This window comes from Ceratotherium simum, chromosome 18 (genome assembly GCF_057802395.1).
Source record: "Ceratotherium simum simum isolate JZ-2026a chromosome 18, ASM5780239v1, whole genome shotgun sequence".
Classification (NCBI taxonomy): Eukaryota; Metazoa; Chordata; class Mammalia; order Perissodactyla; family Rhinocerotidae; genus Ceratotherium; species Ceratotherium simum.
Genome location: NC_141917.1, coordinates 11,842,525 through 11,864,948, shown reverse-complemented (window position 1 = coordinate 11,864,948; position 22,424 = coordinate 11,842,525). Strand labels below are relative to the sequence as shown.

Genomic DNA, 22,424 nt, shown 5'->3' with positions numbered 1-22,424 from the left:
CTCTTTTATACTCAAGTCTTTGAAATTCAGTATTTTTAGCCTTACACACCTGTCTTCACATGGGATTTAGGTTTGTCATGGAAACAGACTTTGCTTCATTTGCCTTCAGTCATATAGAGGCAAAGTTCAAATGACCTCAGTGGACATCAAATGGACAAGAAAGGGAATTAATTGCCATATGTCTATAGGTGTGAATAACAGTGGGTCTTGAGGGCTGCTTTGGGGACTGTGGCACCTGTTGTCATTACAGAGACAATTAAGATGGCTTTTTAGCAGAAAAAACTTGAGTATCAGTGCAGGTGAAAAGTAGTGGGGCAGCCATTGGCCTGGACATCTGGGGTTCTTAGTTCTGCCCTCTGCCTGTTATTTACCTACTGTGTTAGTAGAGCTGCATTGCAACTTCCCTGGACTAAGTTTCCTCATCTGTAATATGAACTGGAGTGTCCTTCCATGGCTATTACTCTGTAATTCACTTAGTCTAATTTGAACTTTGTGTCATCAGAGGTAATGGTATAAGCTCTGTTCAGGGATGCACTGAATACTTATTTTGGACAAAATGGCTGAGCATTAAAATTATTATTAGGCCTAAGTAGAAACTGAAGCTGAGTATCAATCATGTTCACAGAATGAACCTCTGGGCTGTTAGATTGAAAATGTCATTAGATAAAACGTAAAGGTTTGACATAGTAGCACTGTCATCTGCTACATAGTTTCTTCTGCTCCTTGGTGATGCTAAATGAAATGCTCACTTTCAACTGAGAATGAAGGATTTTACTGTGTCATTTTCCTCTATCATTTTCTCATCTTTGTACTTTTCATCTTCAAATTTTTATATTCCTTCTTATGTCTGGATTGAAGATGATTTATACTGGATGCTGTTGAACATCCTTTTGGGGTTTTTTCTCTTTGTTTTGACATGGCGAGATGGATCACCACAAAATGTGAAGAATTCCTTGAAACACTTGGCTTAGGCCTTTATTTCACACCTTCTCTCTTTTCAAGCCTCCAGCACTTCCCCATTCCTCTCTCTCCAGCGGAGGCCTCTCTCCTATTTTATTGAGAAGATAGAGCTATCACAGGAGAGAACGTACGTTCATTTCCCACTGTCACGTCTGCTCACCGAGCCAGCTGTCCTCACGCAGTCGGCTTTCTCTCCTGGTTCTCGGGATAGGTTTTGTGCTGCAGTCCAGAGCCAACACCTCCACCGACACGGTTATTTCCTCTCTAGAAGCATCATCAAGTTTCACTTTCTACTAGATCGTTCTCATCAATGTACAAATATGCTGTAATTTCTTCCAGAAAGAAAATCCTATCGTGAACTCTCCGATTTCCTTCGCATTTCTGTGCTGCCATCAAAAAATCCTCAAAAGCACAATTTCTCTCCACTTATTTTACCTTGAATTCCCGCCAGTCAGGCCCTCTGCATGAGTTTTCTATTGCTGCCATAACAAATTACCAAAAATTCAGAAGCTTAAACAACAAAAATCAATTATTTTACAGTTCTGTATGTCAGAAGTCTGACGCACGTCTTGGGCTAACTTCAGGTGTCGGCAGGGCTGTGCCCCTTCCTGGAGTCTCTAGGGGAGAATTCATTTCCTGCTCTTTCAAGTGTTCGCAGAATTCGTCTTCTTGCAGTTACAGGACCTATGTCCCCATTTTCTTGCTGACTGTCAGCTGAGGGCTAGTCCAAACTTCCGGAGGCTGCAGCATCCCTTGACTCATGGCCCCCTCCCTCCATCTTCACAGCCAGCAAAGATGGTTTGAGACCCTTTCATGCTTCCAGTCTGTCCTCCTTCTTCTGTCTCTTGTCTCTGGCCCACTCTTCTGCCTCCCTCTTCCCCTTTTAAGGACTCATGAGATTAGATTGGCTCTACCAGGTAATCCAGGATAATCTTCGCATCTCAAGGTCTTTAACATTAATTACATCTGCAAGTCCCTTTAGCCATGTAAGGTAGCATTTACAGGTTCCAGGGATTAGAAGATGGATATCCTTGAGGGGTCCATTCTTCTGCCTATCCTACTTTCTTCCCCCTCTCTGGTAAGATGTCACCCAGACCTTCGTCTTGCTAAATCCAATGGTCATTTCTAGTTCTCATCTTCTTTGACTCATCAGCAGCATTTGCACAGTTGGTCACTCTCTCCTTTTTGATACACTTTCTTCACTTAGCTTCCAGGACACCACACTGGGCTGGGCTCCTCCTGTTCTGGTTGTCTCTTTGTACCCTCTCCTACTGGGTCCTCTTCATCTTTCTGACCTCTAAGCATAGAACATGCCAGGACTCTTCTTGTCTCCATCTACACTCATTCCTTAGGTGATCTCACATGACTTTAAACATCATCTAAATGCTGACTCCCCCATCTCTACACCCAGCCAAGGCTTCTCCCCTGAGCTCCAGACACACATCCACTTGCCCACACAACGTGTTTACTTGGATGCTTACAGGGAATTCGCACTTAACATGTTTGATTGTCCCCCGCTAACTCGCCCTCCTGCCATCGTCTCCATTTTAGCAAATGGCATTTCCATCCTCAGTCGCTCAAGCCAAAACCCTTGGAGCATCGTTGGTGGCTTTCTTCCTCTCTCACCTCATTATCCAATCTATCATCAAGTTTGGTCAGCACCACTTTCAGAACTCATCTAGAGTGTGGCCACTTTTCACCTCTTTGCTGTTATCACACTAGTCCAAGCCACCATAATCTCTAGGCTGGATTATTGCAATAGTCTTTTAACTGGTCTCTCTGCTTTTGTCATTGTCCCCGTACAGTCTGTTCTCAATTCAGACACTGGAATATACGTCATATCCTGTCATCCCTCTGCCTTAATCTCTCCACTATCTTTCCATCTCACGCAAAGTAAAAGTCAGTGTCCTCACATTGGCCTGCAAGGCCTGGCATGATCTGGCACCTGCAACTTCTCTGTCTCTCCTTCCTCATTCAGCTCCAGCCACTTGCTCCTTGCTCATTCCTTGAACAGCCCCAGCACACTCCTACCTCAGGGCCCTTGCACTTGTGTTCCTTTGACCTGGAACCCTTTTCCCTTCAATACTGGCATAGCTTGCTTCCTCACCTCCCAGGTCCCTGCTCAAATGTCACCTCAGTGGGGTCTTTGGACACACCACATTTGAAGCAGCAATCTCCACACTTCCTAGCCCTCCTACCCAGCTTTATTTTTCCTGTTTCCTGTTTTTTTTTTTTTTTTTTTTTGTGCCAGGCTTGGCTCTCCACAGCTGTGGCCATGCCTTTATTTATGACTAGCTTTCTGCCCAGCAATATTTTTTTTTACTTATTTTTTTAATTGATGTTTTAATGGTTTCTAACATTGTGAAATTTTGGGTTGTACATTTTTGTTTGTCCATCACCACATATATGACTCCCTTCACCCCTTGTGCGCCCTCCCCACCCCCACTGCCCTGGTAACCACAGTCCAGTTTTCTCTGTCCATGTGTTGGTTTATATTCCACATATGAGTGAGATCATACAGTGTTTGTCTTTCTCTTTCTGGCTTATTTCACTTAACATAATACGCTCCAGGCCCATCCATGTTGTTGCAAATGGGACGATTTTTGTCTTTTTTTATGGCTGAGTAGTATTCCATCGTATATATATACCACATTTTCTTAATCCAATCGTCAGTCGAGGGACACTTAGGTTGCTTCCACTTCTTGGCTATGGTGAATAATGCTGCAATGAACATAGAGGTGCATAAGCCTCTTTGGTTTGTTGATTTCAGGTGCGTTGGATAGATTCCCAGTAGTGGGATGGCTGGATCATAGGGCATCTCTATTTTTAATTCTTTGAGGAATCTCCATACCGTTTTCCATAGAGGCTGCACCAATTTGCATTCCCACCAGCTGTGTATGAGGGTTCCTGTTTCTTCACATCCTCTCCAACATTTGTTGTTTTTTGTCTTGGTGATTATAGCCATTCTAACAGGCGTGAGGTGGTATCTTAGTGTTGTTTTGATTTGCATTTCCCTGATGATTAGTGATGTTGAGCATCTTTTCATGTGCCTTTTGGCCATCTGTATATCTTCCTTGGAGAAGTGTCTGTTCATTTCCTCTGCCCATTTTTTGATCGGGTTGTTTGTTTTTTTGTTGTTCAATTGTGTGAGTTCTTTATATATTATGGAGATCAACCCCTTGTCAGATGTATGTTTTGCAAATATTCTCTCCCAGCTGGTTGGTTGTTTGTTCATCTTGATTCTGGTTTCATTAGTCTTATAAAAGCTCTTTAATCTGATAAAGTCCCACTTGTTTATTTTTTCTTTAGTTTCCCTAGTCTGGGTAGGCATGTCATCCGAAAAGATTCCTTTAAAACCAATGTCAAATAGTGTGTTGCCTATATTTTCTTCTATGAGTTTTATAGTTTCAGGTCTCACCTTCAGGTCTTTGATCCATTTTGAGTTAATTTTTGTGAATGGCAATAGCACATGGTCCACTTTCATTCTTTTGCATGTGGCTGTCCAGTTTTCCCAACACCATTTATTGAAGAGACTTTCCTTTCTCTATTGCATGTTCTTAGCACCTTTGTCGAAAATTAGCTGTCTGTATATGTGTGGTTTTATTTCTGGGCTTTCAATTATGTTCCATTGATCTGTGTGTCTGTTTTTGTACCAGTACCATGCTGTTTTGATTACTATTGCTTTGTAGTATGTTTTGAAGTCAGGAATTGTGATGCCTCCTGCTTTGTTCTTTTTCTTTAGGATTTCTTTAGCTATTCGGGGTCTTTTGTTGCCCCATATAAATTTTAGTATTCTTTTTTCTATTTCTGTGAAGAATGTCATTGGGATTCTGATTGGGATTGCATTGAATCTGTAGATTGCTTTAGGTAATATAGACATTTAACTATGTTTATTCTTCCAATCCACGTGCATGGGATATCTTTCCATTTCTTTATGTCATCATGGATTTCCCTCAATAATGTCTTATAGTTCTCATTGTATAGGTCCTTCACCTCCTTGGTAAGATTTATTCCTAGGTATTTTATTCTTTTTGATGCAATTGTAAATGGTATTATCTTTTTGAGCTCTCTTTCTGTTAGTTCATTATTAGCATATAGAAATGCAACTGATTTTTGTAGATTGATTTTGTACCCTGCAACTTTGTTGTAGTTGTTGATTGTTTCTAATAGTTTTCCAACAGATTCTTTAGGGTTTTCTATATATACAATCATGTCATCTGCAAATAGTGAGAGTTTCACTTCTTCGTTACCTATTTGGATTCCTTTTATTCCTTTTTCTTGCCTAATTGCTCTGGCCAACACCTCCAGTACTATGTTGAACAGGAGTGGTGAGAGTGGGCAGCCCTGCCTCGTTCCTGTTCTCATAGGAATGGCTTTCAGTCTTTCCCCGTTGAGTATGATGTTAGCTGTGGGTTTGTCATATATGGCCTTTATTATGTTGAGGTACTTTCCTTCTATTCCCATTTTGTTGAGAGTTTTTATCATAAATAGATGTTGTATCTTGTCAAATGCCTTCTCTGCGTCTATTGAGATGATCATGTGGTTTTTATTCTTTGTTTTGTTGATGTGATGTATCACGTTGATTGATTTGCGGATGTTGAACCATCCCTGCGTCTCTGGTATAAATCCCACTTGATCATGGTGTATGATCTTTTTAATGTATTGTTGTATTCGGTTTGCCAATATTTTGTTGAGGATTTTTGCATCAATGTTCATCAGCGATATTGGCCTGTAATTTTCTTTCTTTGTATTGTCTTTGTCTGGTTTTGGTATCAGGGTGATGTTGGCCTCATAGAATGATTTAGGAAGTGTTCCATCTTCCTCTATTTTTTGGAATAGTTTGAGGAGGATGGGTATTAAATCTTCTTTGAATGTTTGGTAAAATTCACTGGAGAAGCCATCTGGTCCTGGACTTTTATTTTTGGGAGGTTTTTGATTACTATTTCAATCTCTTTACTTGTTATTGGTCTATTCAGATTCTCCATTTCTTCTTGGTTCAATTTTGGGAGGTTGTATAAGTCTAAGAATTTATCCATTTCTTCTAGATTGTCCAGTTTGTTGGCATATAATTTCTCATAGTATTCTCTTATAATCCTCTGTATTTCCATGGTATCCGTTGTAATTTCTCCTCTTTCATTTCTAATTTTATTTACTTGAGCCTTTTCTCTTTTTTTCTTAGTAAGCCTGGCTAAGGGTTTGTCAATTTTGTTTATCTTCTCAAAGAACCAACTCTTTGTTTCATTAATCCTTTCTACTGTTTTTTTGGTCTCAATATCATTTATTTCTGCTCTGATTTTTATTATTTCTCTCCTTCTGCTGGCTTTGGGCTTTGTTTGTTCTTCTTTTTCTAGTTCTGTTAGGTGTAATTTAAGGTTGCCTATTAGGGCTTTTTCTTGTTTGTTAAGGTGGGCTTGTATCGCTATGAGTTTCCCTCTCAGGACCGCTTTTGCTGCATCCCATATGGTTTGATATGGCATGTTATCATTTTCGTTTGTTTCCAGATAGTTTTTGATTTCTCCTTTAATTTCATCAATGATCCATTGGTTGTTCAGTAGCATGTTGTTTAGTCTCCACATTTTTGTCACTTTCCCAGTTTTTTTTCATGGTTCATTTCCAGTTTCATAGCCTTATGGTCTGAAAAGATGCTTGTTATGATTTCAATCTTCTTAAATTTATTGAGGCTTGCTTTGTTTCCCAACATATGGTCTATCCTAGAGAATGTTCCATGTGCACTTGAGAAGAATGTGTAGTCAGCTGTTTTTGGATGGAGTGCTCTGTATATGTCTACTAGGTCCATCTCGTCCAGTTTTTCTTTTAAGTCTAATATTTCTTTATTAACTTTTTGTCTGGATGATCTATCCATTGCTGTAAGTGGGGTGTTAAGATCCCCTACTATTATTGTGTTGTTGTTGATTTATCCTTTTAGGTTTGTTAATAGTTGCTTTATGTGCATTGGTTCTCCTATGTTGGGTGCATATATATTTATAAGTGATATGTCTTCTTGATGTAGTGTCCCTTTTATCATTATATATTTCCCTTCTTTGTCTTTCTTAACCTGTTTTATCTTGAAGTCTACTTTGTCTGATATGAGTATGGCAACACCTGCTTTCTTTTGTTTGCCATTAGCTTAGAGTACTGTCTTCCATCCTTTCACTCTGAGCCTGTGCTTGTCTTTAGTGCTAAGATGTGTTTCCTGAAGGCAGCATATTGTTGGGTCTTGCTTTTTAATCCATCCTGCCACTCTGTATCTTTTGATTGGAGAGTTCAATCCATTTACATTTAGGGTAATTATTGATATATGAGGGCTTAATGTTGCTGTTTTGTCACTTATTTTCTGGTTCTTTTGCATTTCCTTTGTTTCTTGTCCCATTTGTTTTGGACTGCCAATTCAGTTTGGCTGTTCTGTCTTATGATTCTTCTAGTTTTCTCTTTGTTTATCATATGTGGTTTTGCTTTGATTATTTGTTTAGTGGTTACCTTGAGGTTTGGGCAAAAAATCTTGTGTATGAGATAGTCCATTATCTGATAGCCTCCTATTTCCTTATACTAAGTAAATTCAGTCACTTTCCTCTTCCCCTTCTAAGTTGCTCTTGTTATACCTTATTCTATCTTGTGTTGTGGCTGTGTGTTTACAGTGATGAGGTTAAATTTATTTTTGGTGAATTTCTTCCTTTGATCTTTGAGTTTAGTATTTAAGTGGTTTCTAACCTATTCTGATAAAGATCTACTATTTCTCTGATTTTGTCTACCTACTTTTCTCCTTCCTCCAAGCTTTGTGTTCCCTTTCTCTTCTTTTTTTCAGACCTGAGGGCCTTCTTGAGTATTTCTTGTAGTGGGGGTCTCGTGGCCATGAACTCCCTTAGCTTTTGTTTATCTGGGAGAGTTACTATTTCTCCATCATATTTGAAGGATATTTTTGCTGGATAGAGTATTCTTGGCTGAAAGTTTCTGTCTTTCAGTATTTTGAATATATCATTCCAGTCTCTTAGCCTGAAAAGTTTCTGTTGAGAAATCCGCTGAGAGCCTGATGGGAGTTCCTTTGTACGTTATTTTTTGTTTTTGTCTAGCTGCCCTTAATATTGTTTCTTTGTCGTTGACCCTGGCTAGCCTTACCACTAGGTGTCATGGTGAAGGGCTTTGTCTGTTAATGTATATAGGTGTCCTGTTGGCTTCGCTTACTGGTATTTCCTGCTCCTTCCCCAGATTTGGGAAATTTTCAGCTATTATTTCCTTGAATAGGCTCTCTGTTCCTCTTTTCCTCTCCTCTCCCTCAGGAATACCTATAATTCTTATGTTACATTTTCTAATAGAGTCAGATATTTCTCGGAGTCTTTCTTCATTTCTTTTTAGTCTCAGTTCTCTCTCTTCTTCCATCTGGAGTATATCTGTATTCCTATCCTCTAAAGTATTAATTCTTTCCTCCATATTGTCAGCTCTGTTCTTTAAAGATTCCAGATTCTCCTTTATCTCCTCCATTGTGTTCTTCATCTCCATCAGCACTGATTGGTTTTTCTTTATGATTTCAATCTCTTTTGTGAAGAAACTCCTAATCTCATTGAATTGTTTGTCTGTGTTGTCTCGTATTTCATTGAGTGTTTTTATGATAGCTATTTTGAAATCTCTGTCATTTAGTTTATGGATTTCTGTGTCTTCGAGGTTGATTTCTGGGTGCTTGTCATTTTGTTTCTGGTCTGGTGATTTCATATATTTTTGCATTGTGGTTCCTGTGTTGGTTTTGTTTTTCCTCATCCTGGAAGTCTCTGGTTGCAATTTCCACCTGCCGCCACTGTCTGGTGGTAAAGGGCTGTGTAGTCTAAGCTCCCTGCGTTCTGCCCCGGTTTTTCTGCTGCGATCCGCAGTTTTTTTTTTTTTTTTCCCGCTGCGATCCACGGGTCCAGTCGTTTGATCAGGACTGCCTCGGATCGCTAGGTCTGGTCTGGTCGAGCTGCAGACTCCGGGTTGCGGGGAGGGGGGAGCTCTCTCTTTTGCCCTCTGGGTCCCTGACGTGGGAGGCTTCTCGTTTGCCCCTCTTTATCCGCTCTCTGGGGTGCTCAGATGTTGATGATAGCCCTGTGGCTCCTCTGAGTCCTCTGTGCGGGAGTTTCCCACTGGCTAAGAGAGTCCGAAGAGCCACAGTTTCCCCGCCGAGGGCCGCCCCTCCCCCCTCTCTGGGATCCGCGGGGACCTGGATCGCTGATCTGATGGGGGGGGGAGCAGAGTTCTCCTTACCTCTCCCCACTTCCTCCGGGGGCCCAGCACGTTCCGCTCTCAGATGTGCGGCAGTGTGGATCCCTCCGCTCTAGGTTTTCAGTGTCTGGGATTCCGTTGTTGGTCTGTGGCTGTTGCTTTTGTTGTATCTTGTCGGGGGAAGAGTTCACGGGAAAGCTCACTCTGCCATGATGCTGACGTCACTTGCCCAGCATTTTAATTCTCCACATCCCAGGGTCGGGCCGACTACAAGCACCGCAGTGTGCCGGAAAGGAGGGACTGTGTTTCCTGTTTTTAAATAATCTGTTTCCTTCCTTTAGGATGTCAGCTCTTTTTAAAAAGTTGCCAAATAAACCCCCATGATTTATTCACTGCTCCTAGACTGGTTCTGTCACATGTTTATATACACGTCAAGATATGTAATATTTATATATAGATATCAGACTACACAAACTTTTCTGCAACTTGGTTCTTTCACTATATTTATTATCTTGTACATTGCTCTGTATTAAAAATTTGAGAGCTTTAAAAGCAAAGTAGTATTGATAAGTATATAAGTGAAGGTGATATGAAGTTTGTTTCAGCCTGTTTCACCCTAAGTGTTCACTGGTTTGTTTTTCTCTGACTTGATTATGGGTGAAGTCAGTCACCATTTTTTGCTGGCCACTGGGATTCCGTTGCAAGTTTTGCTGCCCTTTTACAAAAGAATTCCTCACTAAAATTAATACCTAAAAATAGTCAAAGGCCAGAGGCATTGGCTTCTTGTCAGCCTTTCGCTGACTGCCCTGAGAAAATTCAACAACACTGGCTGCTGTGGTCTCTGGGAAGCTCGATGTTATGTGGATGGAGTTGCAGATATTTTAGAGGATAAAATAGTCATTATAATACGCTAAAAATATATAGCACCTTTCTCTGAAAGGTCCTAGTGTTTTTCATGATTAGTCCTTCCTTCCACTTCTGAGCACAGATAGAGAAGATTGGAATTGTTCTAACTACTGCTGTCACTTCAGACAGAGGGCAGCAGAAATCAAAGGCTGATAGAGGCATCTCATCTGCTTGATAAGAAATGTAGACAGGTCTAACAATGTGCCTCTTTCTCTGACGGATTCTCACAGCTTCCATGAGATGTACCTGAGTGTTTCTCTGCTAGATGGGGCTTCAGTGCAACCGCTATGCTGGCACTCAAACCCTCTAGGACTCCTTTAATGGTTCCCAATCTGTTTCCTAGAATACTATTTTTTAGATGTTGGTAGATTTCTGCGAAAAAGTTGTCAAATAAGTTTCAGAACATTATGTGCTGTTTTTCATACTTGGGGGCGCTCAATATATATTATCATAATAAAGCCTGTTTAACCTTTTTGAAAAGGAGTTTTCAAACTTATTTGACCATAGACCACCTCTTCTTTTTTCAATACATGTTAATATCCATAAAGATAAGTGTGTTTTAGGATGCATTTTTGAAAATGTTATGTAGAGACAATGGCCTGCCTGGATCTTCTGTTTTTTTAATTTAGTATGGGTTTCAGTTCACTGTGATGTCTCAGAAGTATCTTGGAGATGCCCATGGTGTGGTTCTAGTGATGTCTCTCCCCCTCAAGGTGTTATATCACATTGGCTCAAGCTCTGGGGATGAGCATGGGGGGAGCCCCCGCTGGACCAGCAGGAACAGGCAAGACAGAGACTACCAAGGATATGGGACGATGTCTTGGGAAATACGTTGTGGTCTTCAATTGTTCAGATCAGATGGATTTCCGAGGACTTGGACGGATTTTTAAAGGTGAGGGTTATTATTATTTTTTTTTAATCTGATGAGCAATTTCAGTTAAGGAGTAATATCTTGTTAAGATTTTTTAGCAACTGGCTATATTTTAGAGTCATTCTTCAACTTTGTAAAACTTTTTGTAAAATCTGAATCTTACCAGTGTTGTGTGGGTCAAGTGTCGATATCATTTGCCTTTTGTAATGTTTTTTATCACTGCAGGCTGAGTGTTTACAGATAAAATGCCACATCGTGAGCTATTTGGGGGCGCTTTATGCACAATCTATTTGTTCAATTTTATTTTTGAACAAACTTATCTCTGGCTTGTCTTGCAGCTGCATAATGCCCTTTTCCTTGGCTTTCCAGAATTACATACTAATTGGATTTTCTATTTAATTTCCTTTTTAAGGACTGGCACAGTCTGGATCCTGGGGTTGTTTTGATGAATTTAATCGTATCGATTTACCAGTTCTCTCAGTTGCAGCCCAGCAAATTTCCATTATTCTGACATGTAAAAAGGAGCGTAAAAAATCTTTTATTTTTACTGATGGAGATAACGTGACTATGAACCCTGAATTTGGACTTTTTCTAACCATGGTAAGGAACCATAAGACGAGCTACTGAATTTCAGCCTTCTTATCACAGTTTTCCTGCATCTTCCTGGTCATGTGTTACCTATTTTCCATGAATGGAAATTAGGACTGTAATTTTCACTCCTGATTTGAAAGCCTTTGGTGTTAAACAAAGCTCGTATTAATAACCCATGACTTAGTCTCTCCACTTAAAAGGAGAGTGAGATATGTAAATGAGTTCTCTGGTTGTCATTCCAGATTTGTTGTTTTACATAATGAATCTTTTAATATTATGCTGATGTCTGTTTGTCCCATGATTGTATCATTCCTCCTTGGATTTTATTTTCTGCGTAGAATCCTGGCTATGCTGGGCGGCAGGAACTCCCTGAAAACTTGAAGATTAACTTCCGCTCCGTGGCCATGATGGTCCCTGACCGACAGATTATCATAAGGGTGAAGTTGGCTAGTTGTGGCTTCATTGATAACATTGTTTTGGCCAGGAAGTTTTTCACACTCTACAAGCTGTGTGAGGAGCAGCTTTCTAAGCAGGTGTGGCATTCTGAAGGTCTCTGTACTATGCATGTTTAATTTTTCTATTCAGTTAAATGTTCTCATTTTGGAAAATTGTGACTGGGGTTGTTGACAAAGTACCATATTGATACAAAGTAGAAAGTTGTATCATTACAAAAATAATTTTATATGCCTCGTTTTATTAAGAAATGCATTTAAAGAATTTAATATTTACAGCATAGAAATGAAGTGAATACTATCTGAACTGATTTAAGAGCCAAAAACTTATGGATATTAATATTTGTTCTTTATCCCATCTGTACATTCATCATAATATGTGTTATATGTCCCCATGGTTTTCAGGAACCTCTTAATCAGTTACTCTTCTCACTTCCAAGCTCACTCAGGTATTCGGCCAAGCTTTGCTAATTATCTGTCTTATCTGCTGTAACTTTCTTGCTAGTTTCCTATACTGTTTGAAGTAGCAAGTTCTGACATCATATGGTTTCAGAGTTAAGAGGCATGAAATTAATCATATATTACTTCTGTATTAGTTATCTGTTGCTGTGTAACAATGTTACCACAAATTTATTGGCTTAAAAAAATACACAATTATTATTCCACAGTTTCTGTGGCCAGGAGTCCTGGCACAGCTTGGCTGGGTCCTCTGCTTAGAGTCTAACAAGGCTGCAATCGAGTCTTGGCCAGGGCTGCAGTTTCATCTGATGCTTGACCTGGGAAAGATTTACTCCCAAGCTCACTCAGATTGTTGGCAGAATTCTGTTTGTTGAGGTTGTAATACTGAGAGATTCAGTTTCTTGCTGGCTGTCAGCTAGAGAAGGTCACCTTCAGTTCCCACAGGCTAAGTGCAATTGGGATTCCCCAACATGGCCGCTTGCTTTCTTGAAGTCAGCAAGAGAAAGAGTTTCCAGCAAGATGAGTGCTACAATCTTGTATTAGTCAGGATTCTCCAGAGAAATAGAATGAAGATATATATGTATATATATAAAGAGATTTATTATAAGGTATTGGCTTATGCAGTTATGGAGGCTAAGAAGTCCCATGATCTGTCATCTGGAAGGTGGAGACCCAGGAAAGCTGATGGTGTAGCTTGAAGGGTTGATGGTGTAGATTCCAGTCCATGTCTGAGAGCCAGAGACCAGGAGCATTAAAGGGCAGAAGATTGATATCCCAGTTCAGCAATCACACAGACAGAGGGTGAAGCCAACTTTCCTCCACCTTTTTGTTGTATTCGGATCCTCAAGGGGTGGGATAGTGCCCACCCACATTGAGGAGGGCCATCTTCTTTACTCAGTCCACCAATTCAAATGCTAATCTCTTCCAGAAACACCCTCACAGGCACACTCAGAAATAAAGTTTAATCAGCTATCTAGGCATCCGTGTCCCAGTCAAGTTGACACATAAAATTAACCATCACATATCTTATGTAATGTGACCACATAATCACATGCACGTAATCACATACAATCTGTCATCTTTACTGTATTCTATTGGTTAGAAGCAAATTACAGATCCTATCACACTCAAGGGGAAAAGTTCCTACAAGGGAACAAACACCAGGAGGCGGGGATCATGCTACGAATTTCTATAACATATAAATAAAAATTACTAAAAGGATGCTCAAAATGATAATACATTGCAATAAACATAAAAATATAACATAAATACAACCTCCTAACATGTAGAACACTTTGATCCCTCTCCTCAGTCTGGCCTCCATTCCAAACTTCTTTGAATCTAGATTATTTTTTATACTCATAGGTTCAACTAAATTACATTCCCACTCAAAACATTCTTGGTTTCCTCTGCTTGTTGCAGCCTTTACTCATTCTTCCCTTTTCCTCTGTCAAAGAAATATTTTTCCATGCTGTTTCTTGCAGGTAGAAAAACTCCCCACGTCACTGACTCCTGCCCTCTTCTTCTCTAGTACTTTATTTCTACTTCTTCACTTCTACAGCCCTTGTTCACAAGGTCATTGTGAAATGAAATGAGTCAATGCATACAAGAAGATTGGCCCCATGCTGATCTCTTGGTGAACATTCTGTGAATCTCACTTCATGCCTACAGATTTAACTGAGTCCAATTTTGATAAGGTTTCCTTAATTACTTCCACCCACCAGCACTTTCAAGTCATCCTTACTTTTATGCAAGTTCACTCACATTTTTATTTTATTATCTCTGTTAGAATTTAAACTCCTTGAAGGCAGGAATTCAATCTGAATATTTTTATGTGCTGCATCCTCCAAATGATTAGTATTAAGTGATGCATACTGCTCCCAATTACCTTAGCAGTTTTTTTCTATAGTTTTTTTTTTTTTATTTTGGTAAAAAATGTATAGCATTAAATTTACCGTCTTAACCATTTTTAAGCGTACAGTTCAGTAGCGTTAAGTATATTCACAATGCTGTGAAACAGATCTCCATGACTTTTTCATCTTGTAAAACCGAAACTCTATATCCATTAAACAACAACTCCTCTCTTTCCCTACCCCCTCTGCCCGTGATAACTACCATTCTACTTTCTGTGTCTATGCATTTGACTACTTTAGATACCTCATATAAGTGGATCATACAGTATTTGTCTTTTTGTGACTGGCTTATTTTACTTAGCATAATGTCCTCAAGGTTCATCCATGGGGTAGCATGTGACAGGATTTGCTTCCTTTATATGGCCGAATAACATTTCATCATAGATATATGCCACATTTTATTTATCCATTCATCTGTCAATGGGCATTTGGGTTGCTTTGACCTCTTGGCGATTGTGAATAATGGTGCTCTGAACATGGGTGTGCAAATTATCTCTTTGAGACCCAGCTTTCAATTCTTTTGGATATATACCCAGAAGTGGAATTGCTGGATCGTATGGTAGTTCTATTTTTAATTTTTTGAGGAACTGCCATACTGTTTTCCATGGTGGTTGGATAATTGATTTTTAATTATTCACTTTACATGTGCTGGAATTTGGCGTGATTGAGCTTTTATAAATATCTATGTCAAGGGAATAACAAAGCTGGGGTCTTGGTTTTCTGATTTGTTTTTATTCTTCCCTCTTCTAGGTAATCCTGGAATGTAGCTCCTCCTCTTCCTCCTCAATAGGCTTATCTTTTTGCTTATCTATCTATATATCTGTATGTGTCATGAGTGAGGTTTCAGTTTAATTTTGGTTCAGAATTTTAGCTTTAGAGATTGAGAAAATTTTCTTATGAATGATTGATTAAGAAGAGTCTCAAGGGGACATGTATACTCTAAGAGGGAATGTCTTCCTTTCTCTCTGTCAAGATATACCTATTAGTTCAGATCTAAGGGCTTAAATTAATGATGGGACATGAGAGGACTCCTTCGGGCATTCTCTATTTGCTCAAAAAATATATTGATAAAAAGATTTATTGCTCCACAAACTGTACAAAGTTTCTAAAGGAAAATCAGCGTATATTCATTATTCCGAATAGGTCTTCTGTCAAATTTGTATAGTTTCCATAGGTAAGTTAATATTGAAAATAAGCCCAGTGTACCTCAAATTCTTCAGGTACATTATGACTTTGGTCTGCGTAACATTCTGTCAGTTCTGAGAACTTTGGGAGCAGCAAAAAGAGCCCACCCCACAGATACAGAATCCACAATCGTCATGCGTGTACTGCGAGACATGAACCTTTCTAAACTGGTAAGATTCACAGATGAAAATGTTCCATCTGCTTTAATATCAGTTCAACTAACTAAGCACAAATGAGATTTGGAAATATTTATTTAAAATGCTCATTTAAAATGCTTAATTATCAGATAAAGTGCTAGAGAGCATAACTTTAAATTATACTTTTTCAGAAGTTATTTTTGTGGTGACTCACATCTCGTCTAACATACGCCTATTCCAATAGAACTGAAATGGATTTTTAAAAATCCACACGTTAAGTTTCCAAATAGCTTGAATCATTTTTGTGTTTTAGAGCTAAAATCTCACCTTCTTTAAAGTCTGTAGAGCCTGGCAGGAAATTTTATGTAAATGTTAAAAGTGTGTAATAATTTCATACTCTTTCATTTCACAGTAGAGACTGATAATCAGTTGTCCAGTATCAGTAAATCTATGTACAGGATGACAGAAAGTTATATTTTTATTTCAAAATAAAAGTATAAACCAAATTCTAATTCATGAATTTGTTGCTATCTCTCATTTAAAAAATTCTTTTTAGTTTAAATTAGAAATTGTAGGGCCGGCTCCGTGGCTTAGCGGTTAAGTGCGCGCGCTCAGCTACTGGCGGCCGGGGTTCGGGTCCCAGGCGTGCACTGATGCACCACTTCTCCGGCCATGCTGAGGCCGCGTCCCACATACAGCAACTAGAAGGATGTGCAACTATGACATACAACTATCTACTGGGGCTTTGGGGAAAAAAGAAAAAAGGAGGAGGATTGGCAATAGATGTTAGCTCAGAGCCAGTCTTCCTCAGCAAAAAGAGGAGGATTAGCATGGATGTTAGCTCAGGGCTGATCTTCCTCACAAAATAAATAAATAAATAAATAAATAAATAAATAAATAAATAAATAAATAAATAAATAAAACTGTTTAAAAAAAATTAGAAATTGTAGGCTATGTAGTAGCTCCTCAAACTGGTTATTTTATGGAAAGGTTGTCGTGTAGGCAATATTTTCTTTCCTTCCATTTCCATCCTTTTTTTCTCTCTCTTTTTCCTCCCTTTCTTCTTCTTTTTTTTCTTTAAATACTTTTTAATTTATGGGAAACTTGAAGCAAATATTCCTCAACTTCAATGAAGTTGATATTTTATATGTTAATAGTTATTATAAAATAATCATTAATTAATGGGCTGTTATGGGCTGTGTTGGACATTTCCAGTTTATCTATACATTGCTATTCTTGTGCCAGAATAGCTGGTCTGATTTCCCTTTCTTTTCTTTTTTAGATTGATGAGGATGAACCTTTATTTTTGAGTTTGATTGAAGATCTCTTCCCAAATATTCTCCTGGACAAGGCAGGGTACCCTGAATTGGAAATGGCAATTAGTAGACAGGTATTTCACAGGACATCAAGCACGGTGTCTCTTTCATCTGAATTTATTTTATTTTTTAAAATTTATTTATTTATTTTATTGAGGTCACACCACCAAAAGTCTAGTTTCCATCTGTCACCGTACACATGTGCCCCTTTACCCTTTTCGCCCTCCTCTGCCTCCTTCCCCTCTGGTAGCCACCAATCTGTTCTCCATATCTATGTGTTTGTTTGTTTATCTTTCACATGTGAATGAAATCATACAGTAATTGTCTTTCTCCATCTGACTTATTTCACTTAGCATAACACCCTCAAGGTCCATCCATGTCGTCGCAAATGGCGTAATTCCCTCTTTTTTACGGCTGAGTAGTATTCCATTGTATATATATACCACATCTTCTTTATCCATTCATCCATTGATGGGCACTATAGGAATCAAGTGGAACTGGTGTAGACCAAATCTATGGCTTCTGCGAGAACAACACCCAAGGCAGTGATACTGTTTTAAGAGACACTGTTGCACGCCATTGACAGAGCTCCTCCAGCCAGGGGTCTCCTACCATTGCACAACCACACGTCCACATGTCCAGTTGGCCATGTGCTAGTGGCCTTATTATTGATGGAAACCTGTCCACACCAGATTCCAAAATGAAATGTGGTGGGTCAGCTGGAGCCAGTGGGGCTCATCTGGCTGCCTTGCCTGTGCTGGGCTTGGCTCTGTCTGGGGCCCTGGTGTCTGCCACGTTGCTTTGATCTCCAGACTCCTACCTCTGAGTGTCATTTGCAGTGATCTCATGTGGCTCCTCAGCAATCCTACTTTTCCCCCAGGCCCAGGATCACTTGTGATTTCCTCCTTGAGTTCTGCAGGATCTACCATGCTATGTGGATCATTAGGTGTCTGGATTTCCCATGATCCTTGGTGCAGCTTTAACTTTTTAGATTCTTCCTAGGAATGGAAATGAATCATGTAAACCTTGTGCCTCAATTTCCTTTCCTATGAAGAATAGTTTGGGAAAAAAAGTTGCATAGAAGTGGTGATTGGCTCATATTTATAAAATACATTTCAATTCCTTGCAGATATTTGTAATAAAAATCCAATATGGTAGTATTTAATGGATATTTTTCTTTTAAAAAGTCAGTATATAAAAATCTTAATCTTGTAATCAAGTAAGAGTGATAATGCATTTTGCAAGTGGTTTCTTTATCATATGGCCAAATTAATTGCAGTATTGCCTAAAAGGCATAAATACAAAGTAATTTATAAGGTGACCTACATTAGTATTTTGTAGCATATGAAAAATCTGATGAGCAAATACATAGCATATAATGATACATGATTATTATCCAAAAATTATTTAAATAAAAATAAAAGTGTCATTTATAGGGGGTTTAAGTATAACATGATGGTTAAGAGCATGGACCTGGAGCTGAATTTCTTGGGTTCAAATCTTCAACTCCACAACTTTACAAGTAATAATCTTGGGTAAGTTGTTTAGTCTCTCTGTGCCTCAGTTTCCTTATCTGTAAAATGAAGATATCAATAGTACTGATCACAGGGTGGTGTTATTAAGATTAAACTTGGAATAGTGTTTGGCAGAGTAACTTCCATATATGTGTTTTATAGATAAAAACTACCAAGATTTATAAAGATAGCTTGAAGTCTATATAAAATTTCAGTCAACTTTATATGCTACAAAGTTTTTCAGTTATTCAATATCTTCTAAATTAAACATTTAAAATACATTTGATATTTGAGCCTTTATTCTTAACTTACTTCTTTTTTTTTTTTTTTTTTTTCAAATTTTCTGCGGACACCAATTGGGTGTCCTACAAGTCAATTCAATTCTTTTTTTTTTTTTTTTTTTTTTTAAAGATTTTATTTATTTATTTTTTCCCCCCAAAGCCCCAGTAGATAGTTGTGTGTCATAGCTGCACATCCTTCTAGTTGCTGTATGTGGGACGCGGCCTCAGCATGGCCGGAGAAGCAGCGCGCCGGTGGGAGCCCGGGATCCGAACTCGGGTCGCCAGCAGTGGAGCACGCTCACTTAACCACCAAGCCACGGGGCCGGCCCTTAACTTACTTCTAAGACATACGTTCAACAAAATGTTAATATAAATGTATTTAATTCCCAAAGACAAATTCAGATATTTCTTGTTAGCTTGGGAAAACATTTTATGTTCAGCCTGCTTTTCGTCTATGTATATATATATATTTTTTGCAATTTTTTTTTATTGTCGTGAAATATATAACATAAAACTTACCATTTTAGCCATTTTTTAAGTGTATAGTTCAGTGACATTAAGTATACTCACATTATTGTGCAAACATCATGACCAACCATCTTCAGAACTTTTTTTTTTTGTTGTTGTTGTTTTGTTTTTTTTTGTGAGGAAGATGAGCTCTGAGCTAACATCTGTGCTAATCCTCCTCTTTTTGCTGAGGAAGACCGGCTCTGAGCTAACATCTATTGCCAATCCTCCCCGCTTTTTTCCCCCAAAGCCCCAGTAGATAGTTGTATGTCATAGTTGCACATCCTTCTAGTTGCTGTATGTGGGACGCCGCCTCAGCATGGCGGGAGAAGCAGTGCGTTGGTCCGCGCCCGGATCAGAACCCCGGGCCGCCAGTAGCAGAGTCCGCGCACCTAACCACTAAGCTACGGGGCTGGCCCCAGAACTTTTTTCATCTTCCCAAACTGAAATGCCATACCCATTAAACACTAACTCCCCATCCCTCTAACCCCCACTCCATGTCTGTGCTTATCTTGAGCACAATGGTAAGTCCAGATTGTAGTTAATGTGGCCCAATGTGGGAGTCTTGTTATGTTTTCAGGTTGAAGAAGCTGGTTTAATCAACCATCCTCCTTGGAAACTGAAAGTCATCCAGCTGTTTGAAACACAGAGAGTACGGCATGGAATGATGACCCTGGGGCCTAGTGGAGCAGGGAAGACCACCTGCATCCACACCTTGATGAAAGCCATGACAGGTAAGGGGGCAGCCAAGCTCGTTGCTCTGGGTGACACATTTGAATGCCCCAAAAAGGGACACAAAGGTAGATATATTAATATATTTTTATAGGAGGCAATGTTGCTTTACTGATTATTGGGTACATTTTAGAGATAACATATTACATTAATGGACCAGAGGGGAAAAACATTTTTTTCAGCTTTATTGAGATATAATTGACACTTAACATTATGTCAGTTTAATGTGTACAATGTATTGATTTGAAACATTTATGTGTTGCAAAATGATTACTACTTTGCATTAGCTGCCATCTCCATCCCGTCACATAGTTACCATTTCTTTTTTGTGGTGAGAACATTTAAGATCTACTCTCTTCCAGCATTCAAGTATACGGTACAGTATTAATAGCTATAATCACTATGTTGTACATTAGATCTCCAAACTTGTTAATCTTATAACTGGAAGTTTGTACCCTTTGTCCAATATCTCCCCATTTCTCCCACCCCCCAATCTCTGGTAACCACCAATCTATAATCAGTTTCTCTGAGTTTGATTTTTTTATGTTCCAAATATAAGTGATATCATACAGTATTTGTCCTTCTCTATCTAACTTCTTTCACTTAGCATAATGCTCTCAAGTTTCATCTATGTTGTCACAAATGGCAGAATGTCCTTCTTTCTCATGACTGAATAATATTCTAGCATACGTATATACATACATATATGTGTGTATATCTATATATACACCACATCTTCTTTATCCATTCATCTGTTGATGGACACTTAGATTGTTTCTATATCTCGGCTTTTATGAATAATGTTGCAGGAAGAAGACTTTTTAAAATGTCTTCATGTGTTATGTTTTACATATGTTATGTCATTTAATTTTCATAATGATCTTGAGATGTTTCATAATGAACATTCAGAAATGTTCAAGGTTGCAAAGGTAGGTGATGGGACTCAGAATTAAGGTCAAGGCCCACTAATGAAACACCCAGACTTTCCCCAATATACCATGCCACTTCCCAATAATGACTTAATACAACATGCTACCTCTCAATAAATAAAAAATAATTCCAATTCCAACTCTTAAAATCTATGTGTTGAAAATCATCCTAATCATAAACTAATTTCCCACCTGGAATCAGATATTTTTCTACTGAAGTTAAATAAATGCTTTCAATTTCCAGATGTCCCTAAGCCTTACATCTACGTCCCTAGCCCGAGGTCATCTAAGGATAACGGGCATTGCCACATTCATGATTATTCTTGTGTTCTCCAGTTCTGATCGAACACTGATGACTCTCTTCCTAAAATTCTTTAGCCATGGAAGAGTTGAGTTCCAAAATTTCACAGAACTTTGGCTGTTGGAATGCATCTACATGATCCCACAGGAAAAGGTGGCTGGTTGGGTTTCCAGTCAGCTCATGGAACCCCAATGCACTGACATTGAGTTGGTGGTTGCTGGAAATTGTCTATGTTAGCTCTAGGGTCCTGGATTTAGTCTCAGTTTCCTCAGCTGTGGGATGAAGTGAATTCTGTACATCAAGACTCCACCAGGGAGTCTTCACACTGAGACAGGATTATGCTCTCAGCTATCATCTACCTTTGCCAAAACTGAGAGCTCACACCTGCAGGACCGACCATGAGGTTTTCATGTTTGCTGTTAAAATTCTGTTTGGGGATTTTTACATTGCTTTAAAATGGTGTGTTTTCCTCTCAAATTATGCTTAATAATACTTTTGTTGTTGTTATGTAGGTGTCTTCTGTTAACAATAAACTACCAATGCACCTGGTACTTGAACACAATGAGTACTAAATATTAAACAATATAGATACATTATGAATGATATGTCTAAATCATGTAATCCATATGGCCTCACTGGTTTTGGAGAAGTTGTTTGCAAAGATGAATTAATCATTAGACTATTTGCTGTTTATTAAGTTGTTCTTGGTTTTAGTATATAGGGCAAACATCTGTTATCTTAAGTGAAACACTGGTTTTTGCTGAAACTTGAATTATCCAAAAGATTGAGAAGGTAATTGGGTTGAACTTCTCCTAGATCCGTGTATGTTATTTGTTCTCTTATTCTTCATATATTTGTTGATGAGATATCTTTGATGTTCCGTACTTTGAGCTTCTGCTAGTTTCTGTACTAGATATGGGTCAGGAGGCATGAAATAAATGGTCATGTCTTCAAGGAGCTTACAGTGTAGCAGAGTGACACAGATGATTATAAGTCAACATGGAATTTCTATGAGAAGGTTTGGACAGTTATGCTGTGAGCAGAGCCAAAGGAGATCAGAAACCTTTCTCAGGAATTAGAGAAAGGCTTACAGGGCAGGTGCTACTTCAGCTGAGGTTTGAGGGTTGAGTAGCAGATGGAAAAAAGGCATTCTTAGCAGAACAAAGAGCTGTGCAGGTAGGAG

At 38.8% G+C, this 22,424-nt stretch overlaps 1 protein-coding gene across 1 annotated transcript in view; it reads left to right on the top strand.

The window, feature by feature from the left end:
- DNAH5 (dynein axonemal heavy chain 5) overlaps positions 1–22,424 on the top strand; it is a 271,398-nt gene that overhangs the window by 135,053 nt on the left and 113,921 nt on the right. The window contains exons 36-41 of the mRNA XM_087443140.1: positions 10,767–10,945; positions 11,337–11,524; positions 11,854–12,048; positions 15,560–15,694; positions 16,944–17,051; positions 19,860–20,013. Of these exons, the coding sequence (XP_087299266.1) occupies positions 10,767–10,945; positions 11,337–11,524; positions 11,854–12,048; positions 15,560–15,694; positions 16,944–17,051; positions 19,860–20,013 (959 nt within the window). The remainder of the gene's footprint in view (positions 1–10,766; positions 10,946–11,336; positions 11,525–11,853; positions 12,049–15,559; positions 15,695–16,943; positions 17,052–19,859; positions 20,014–22,424) is intronic.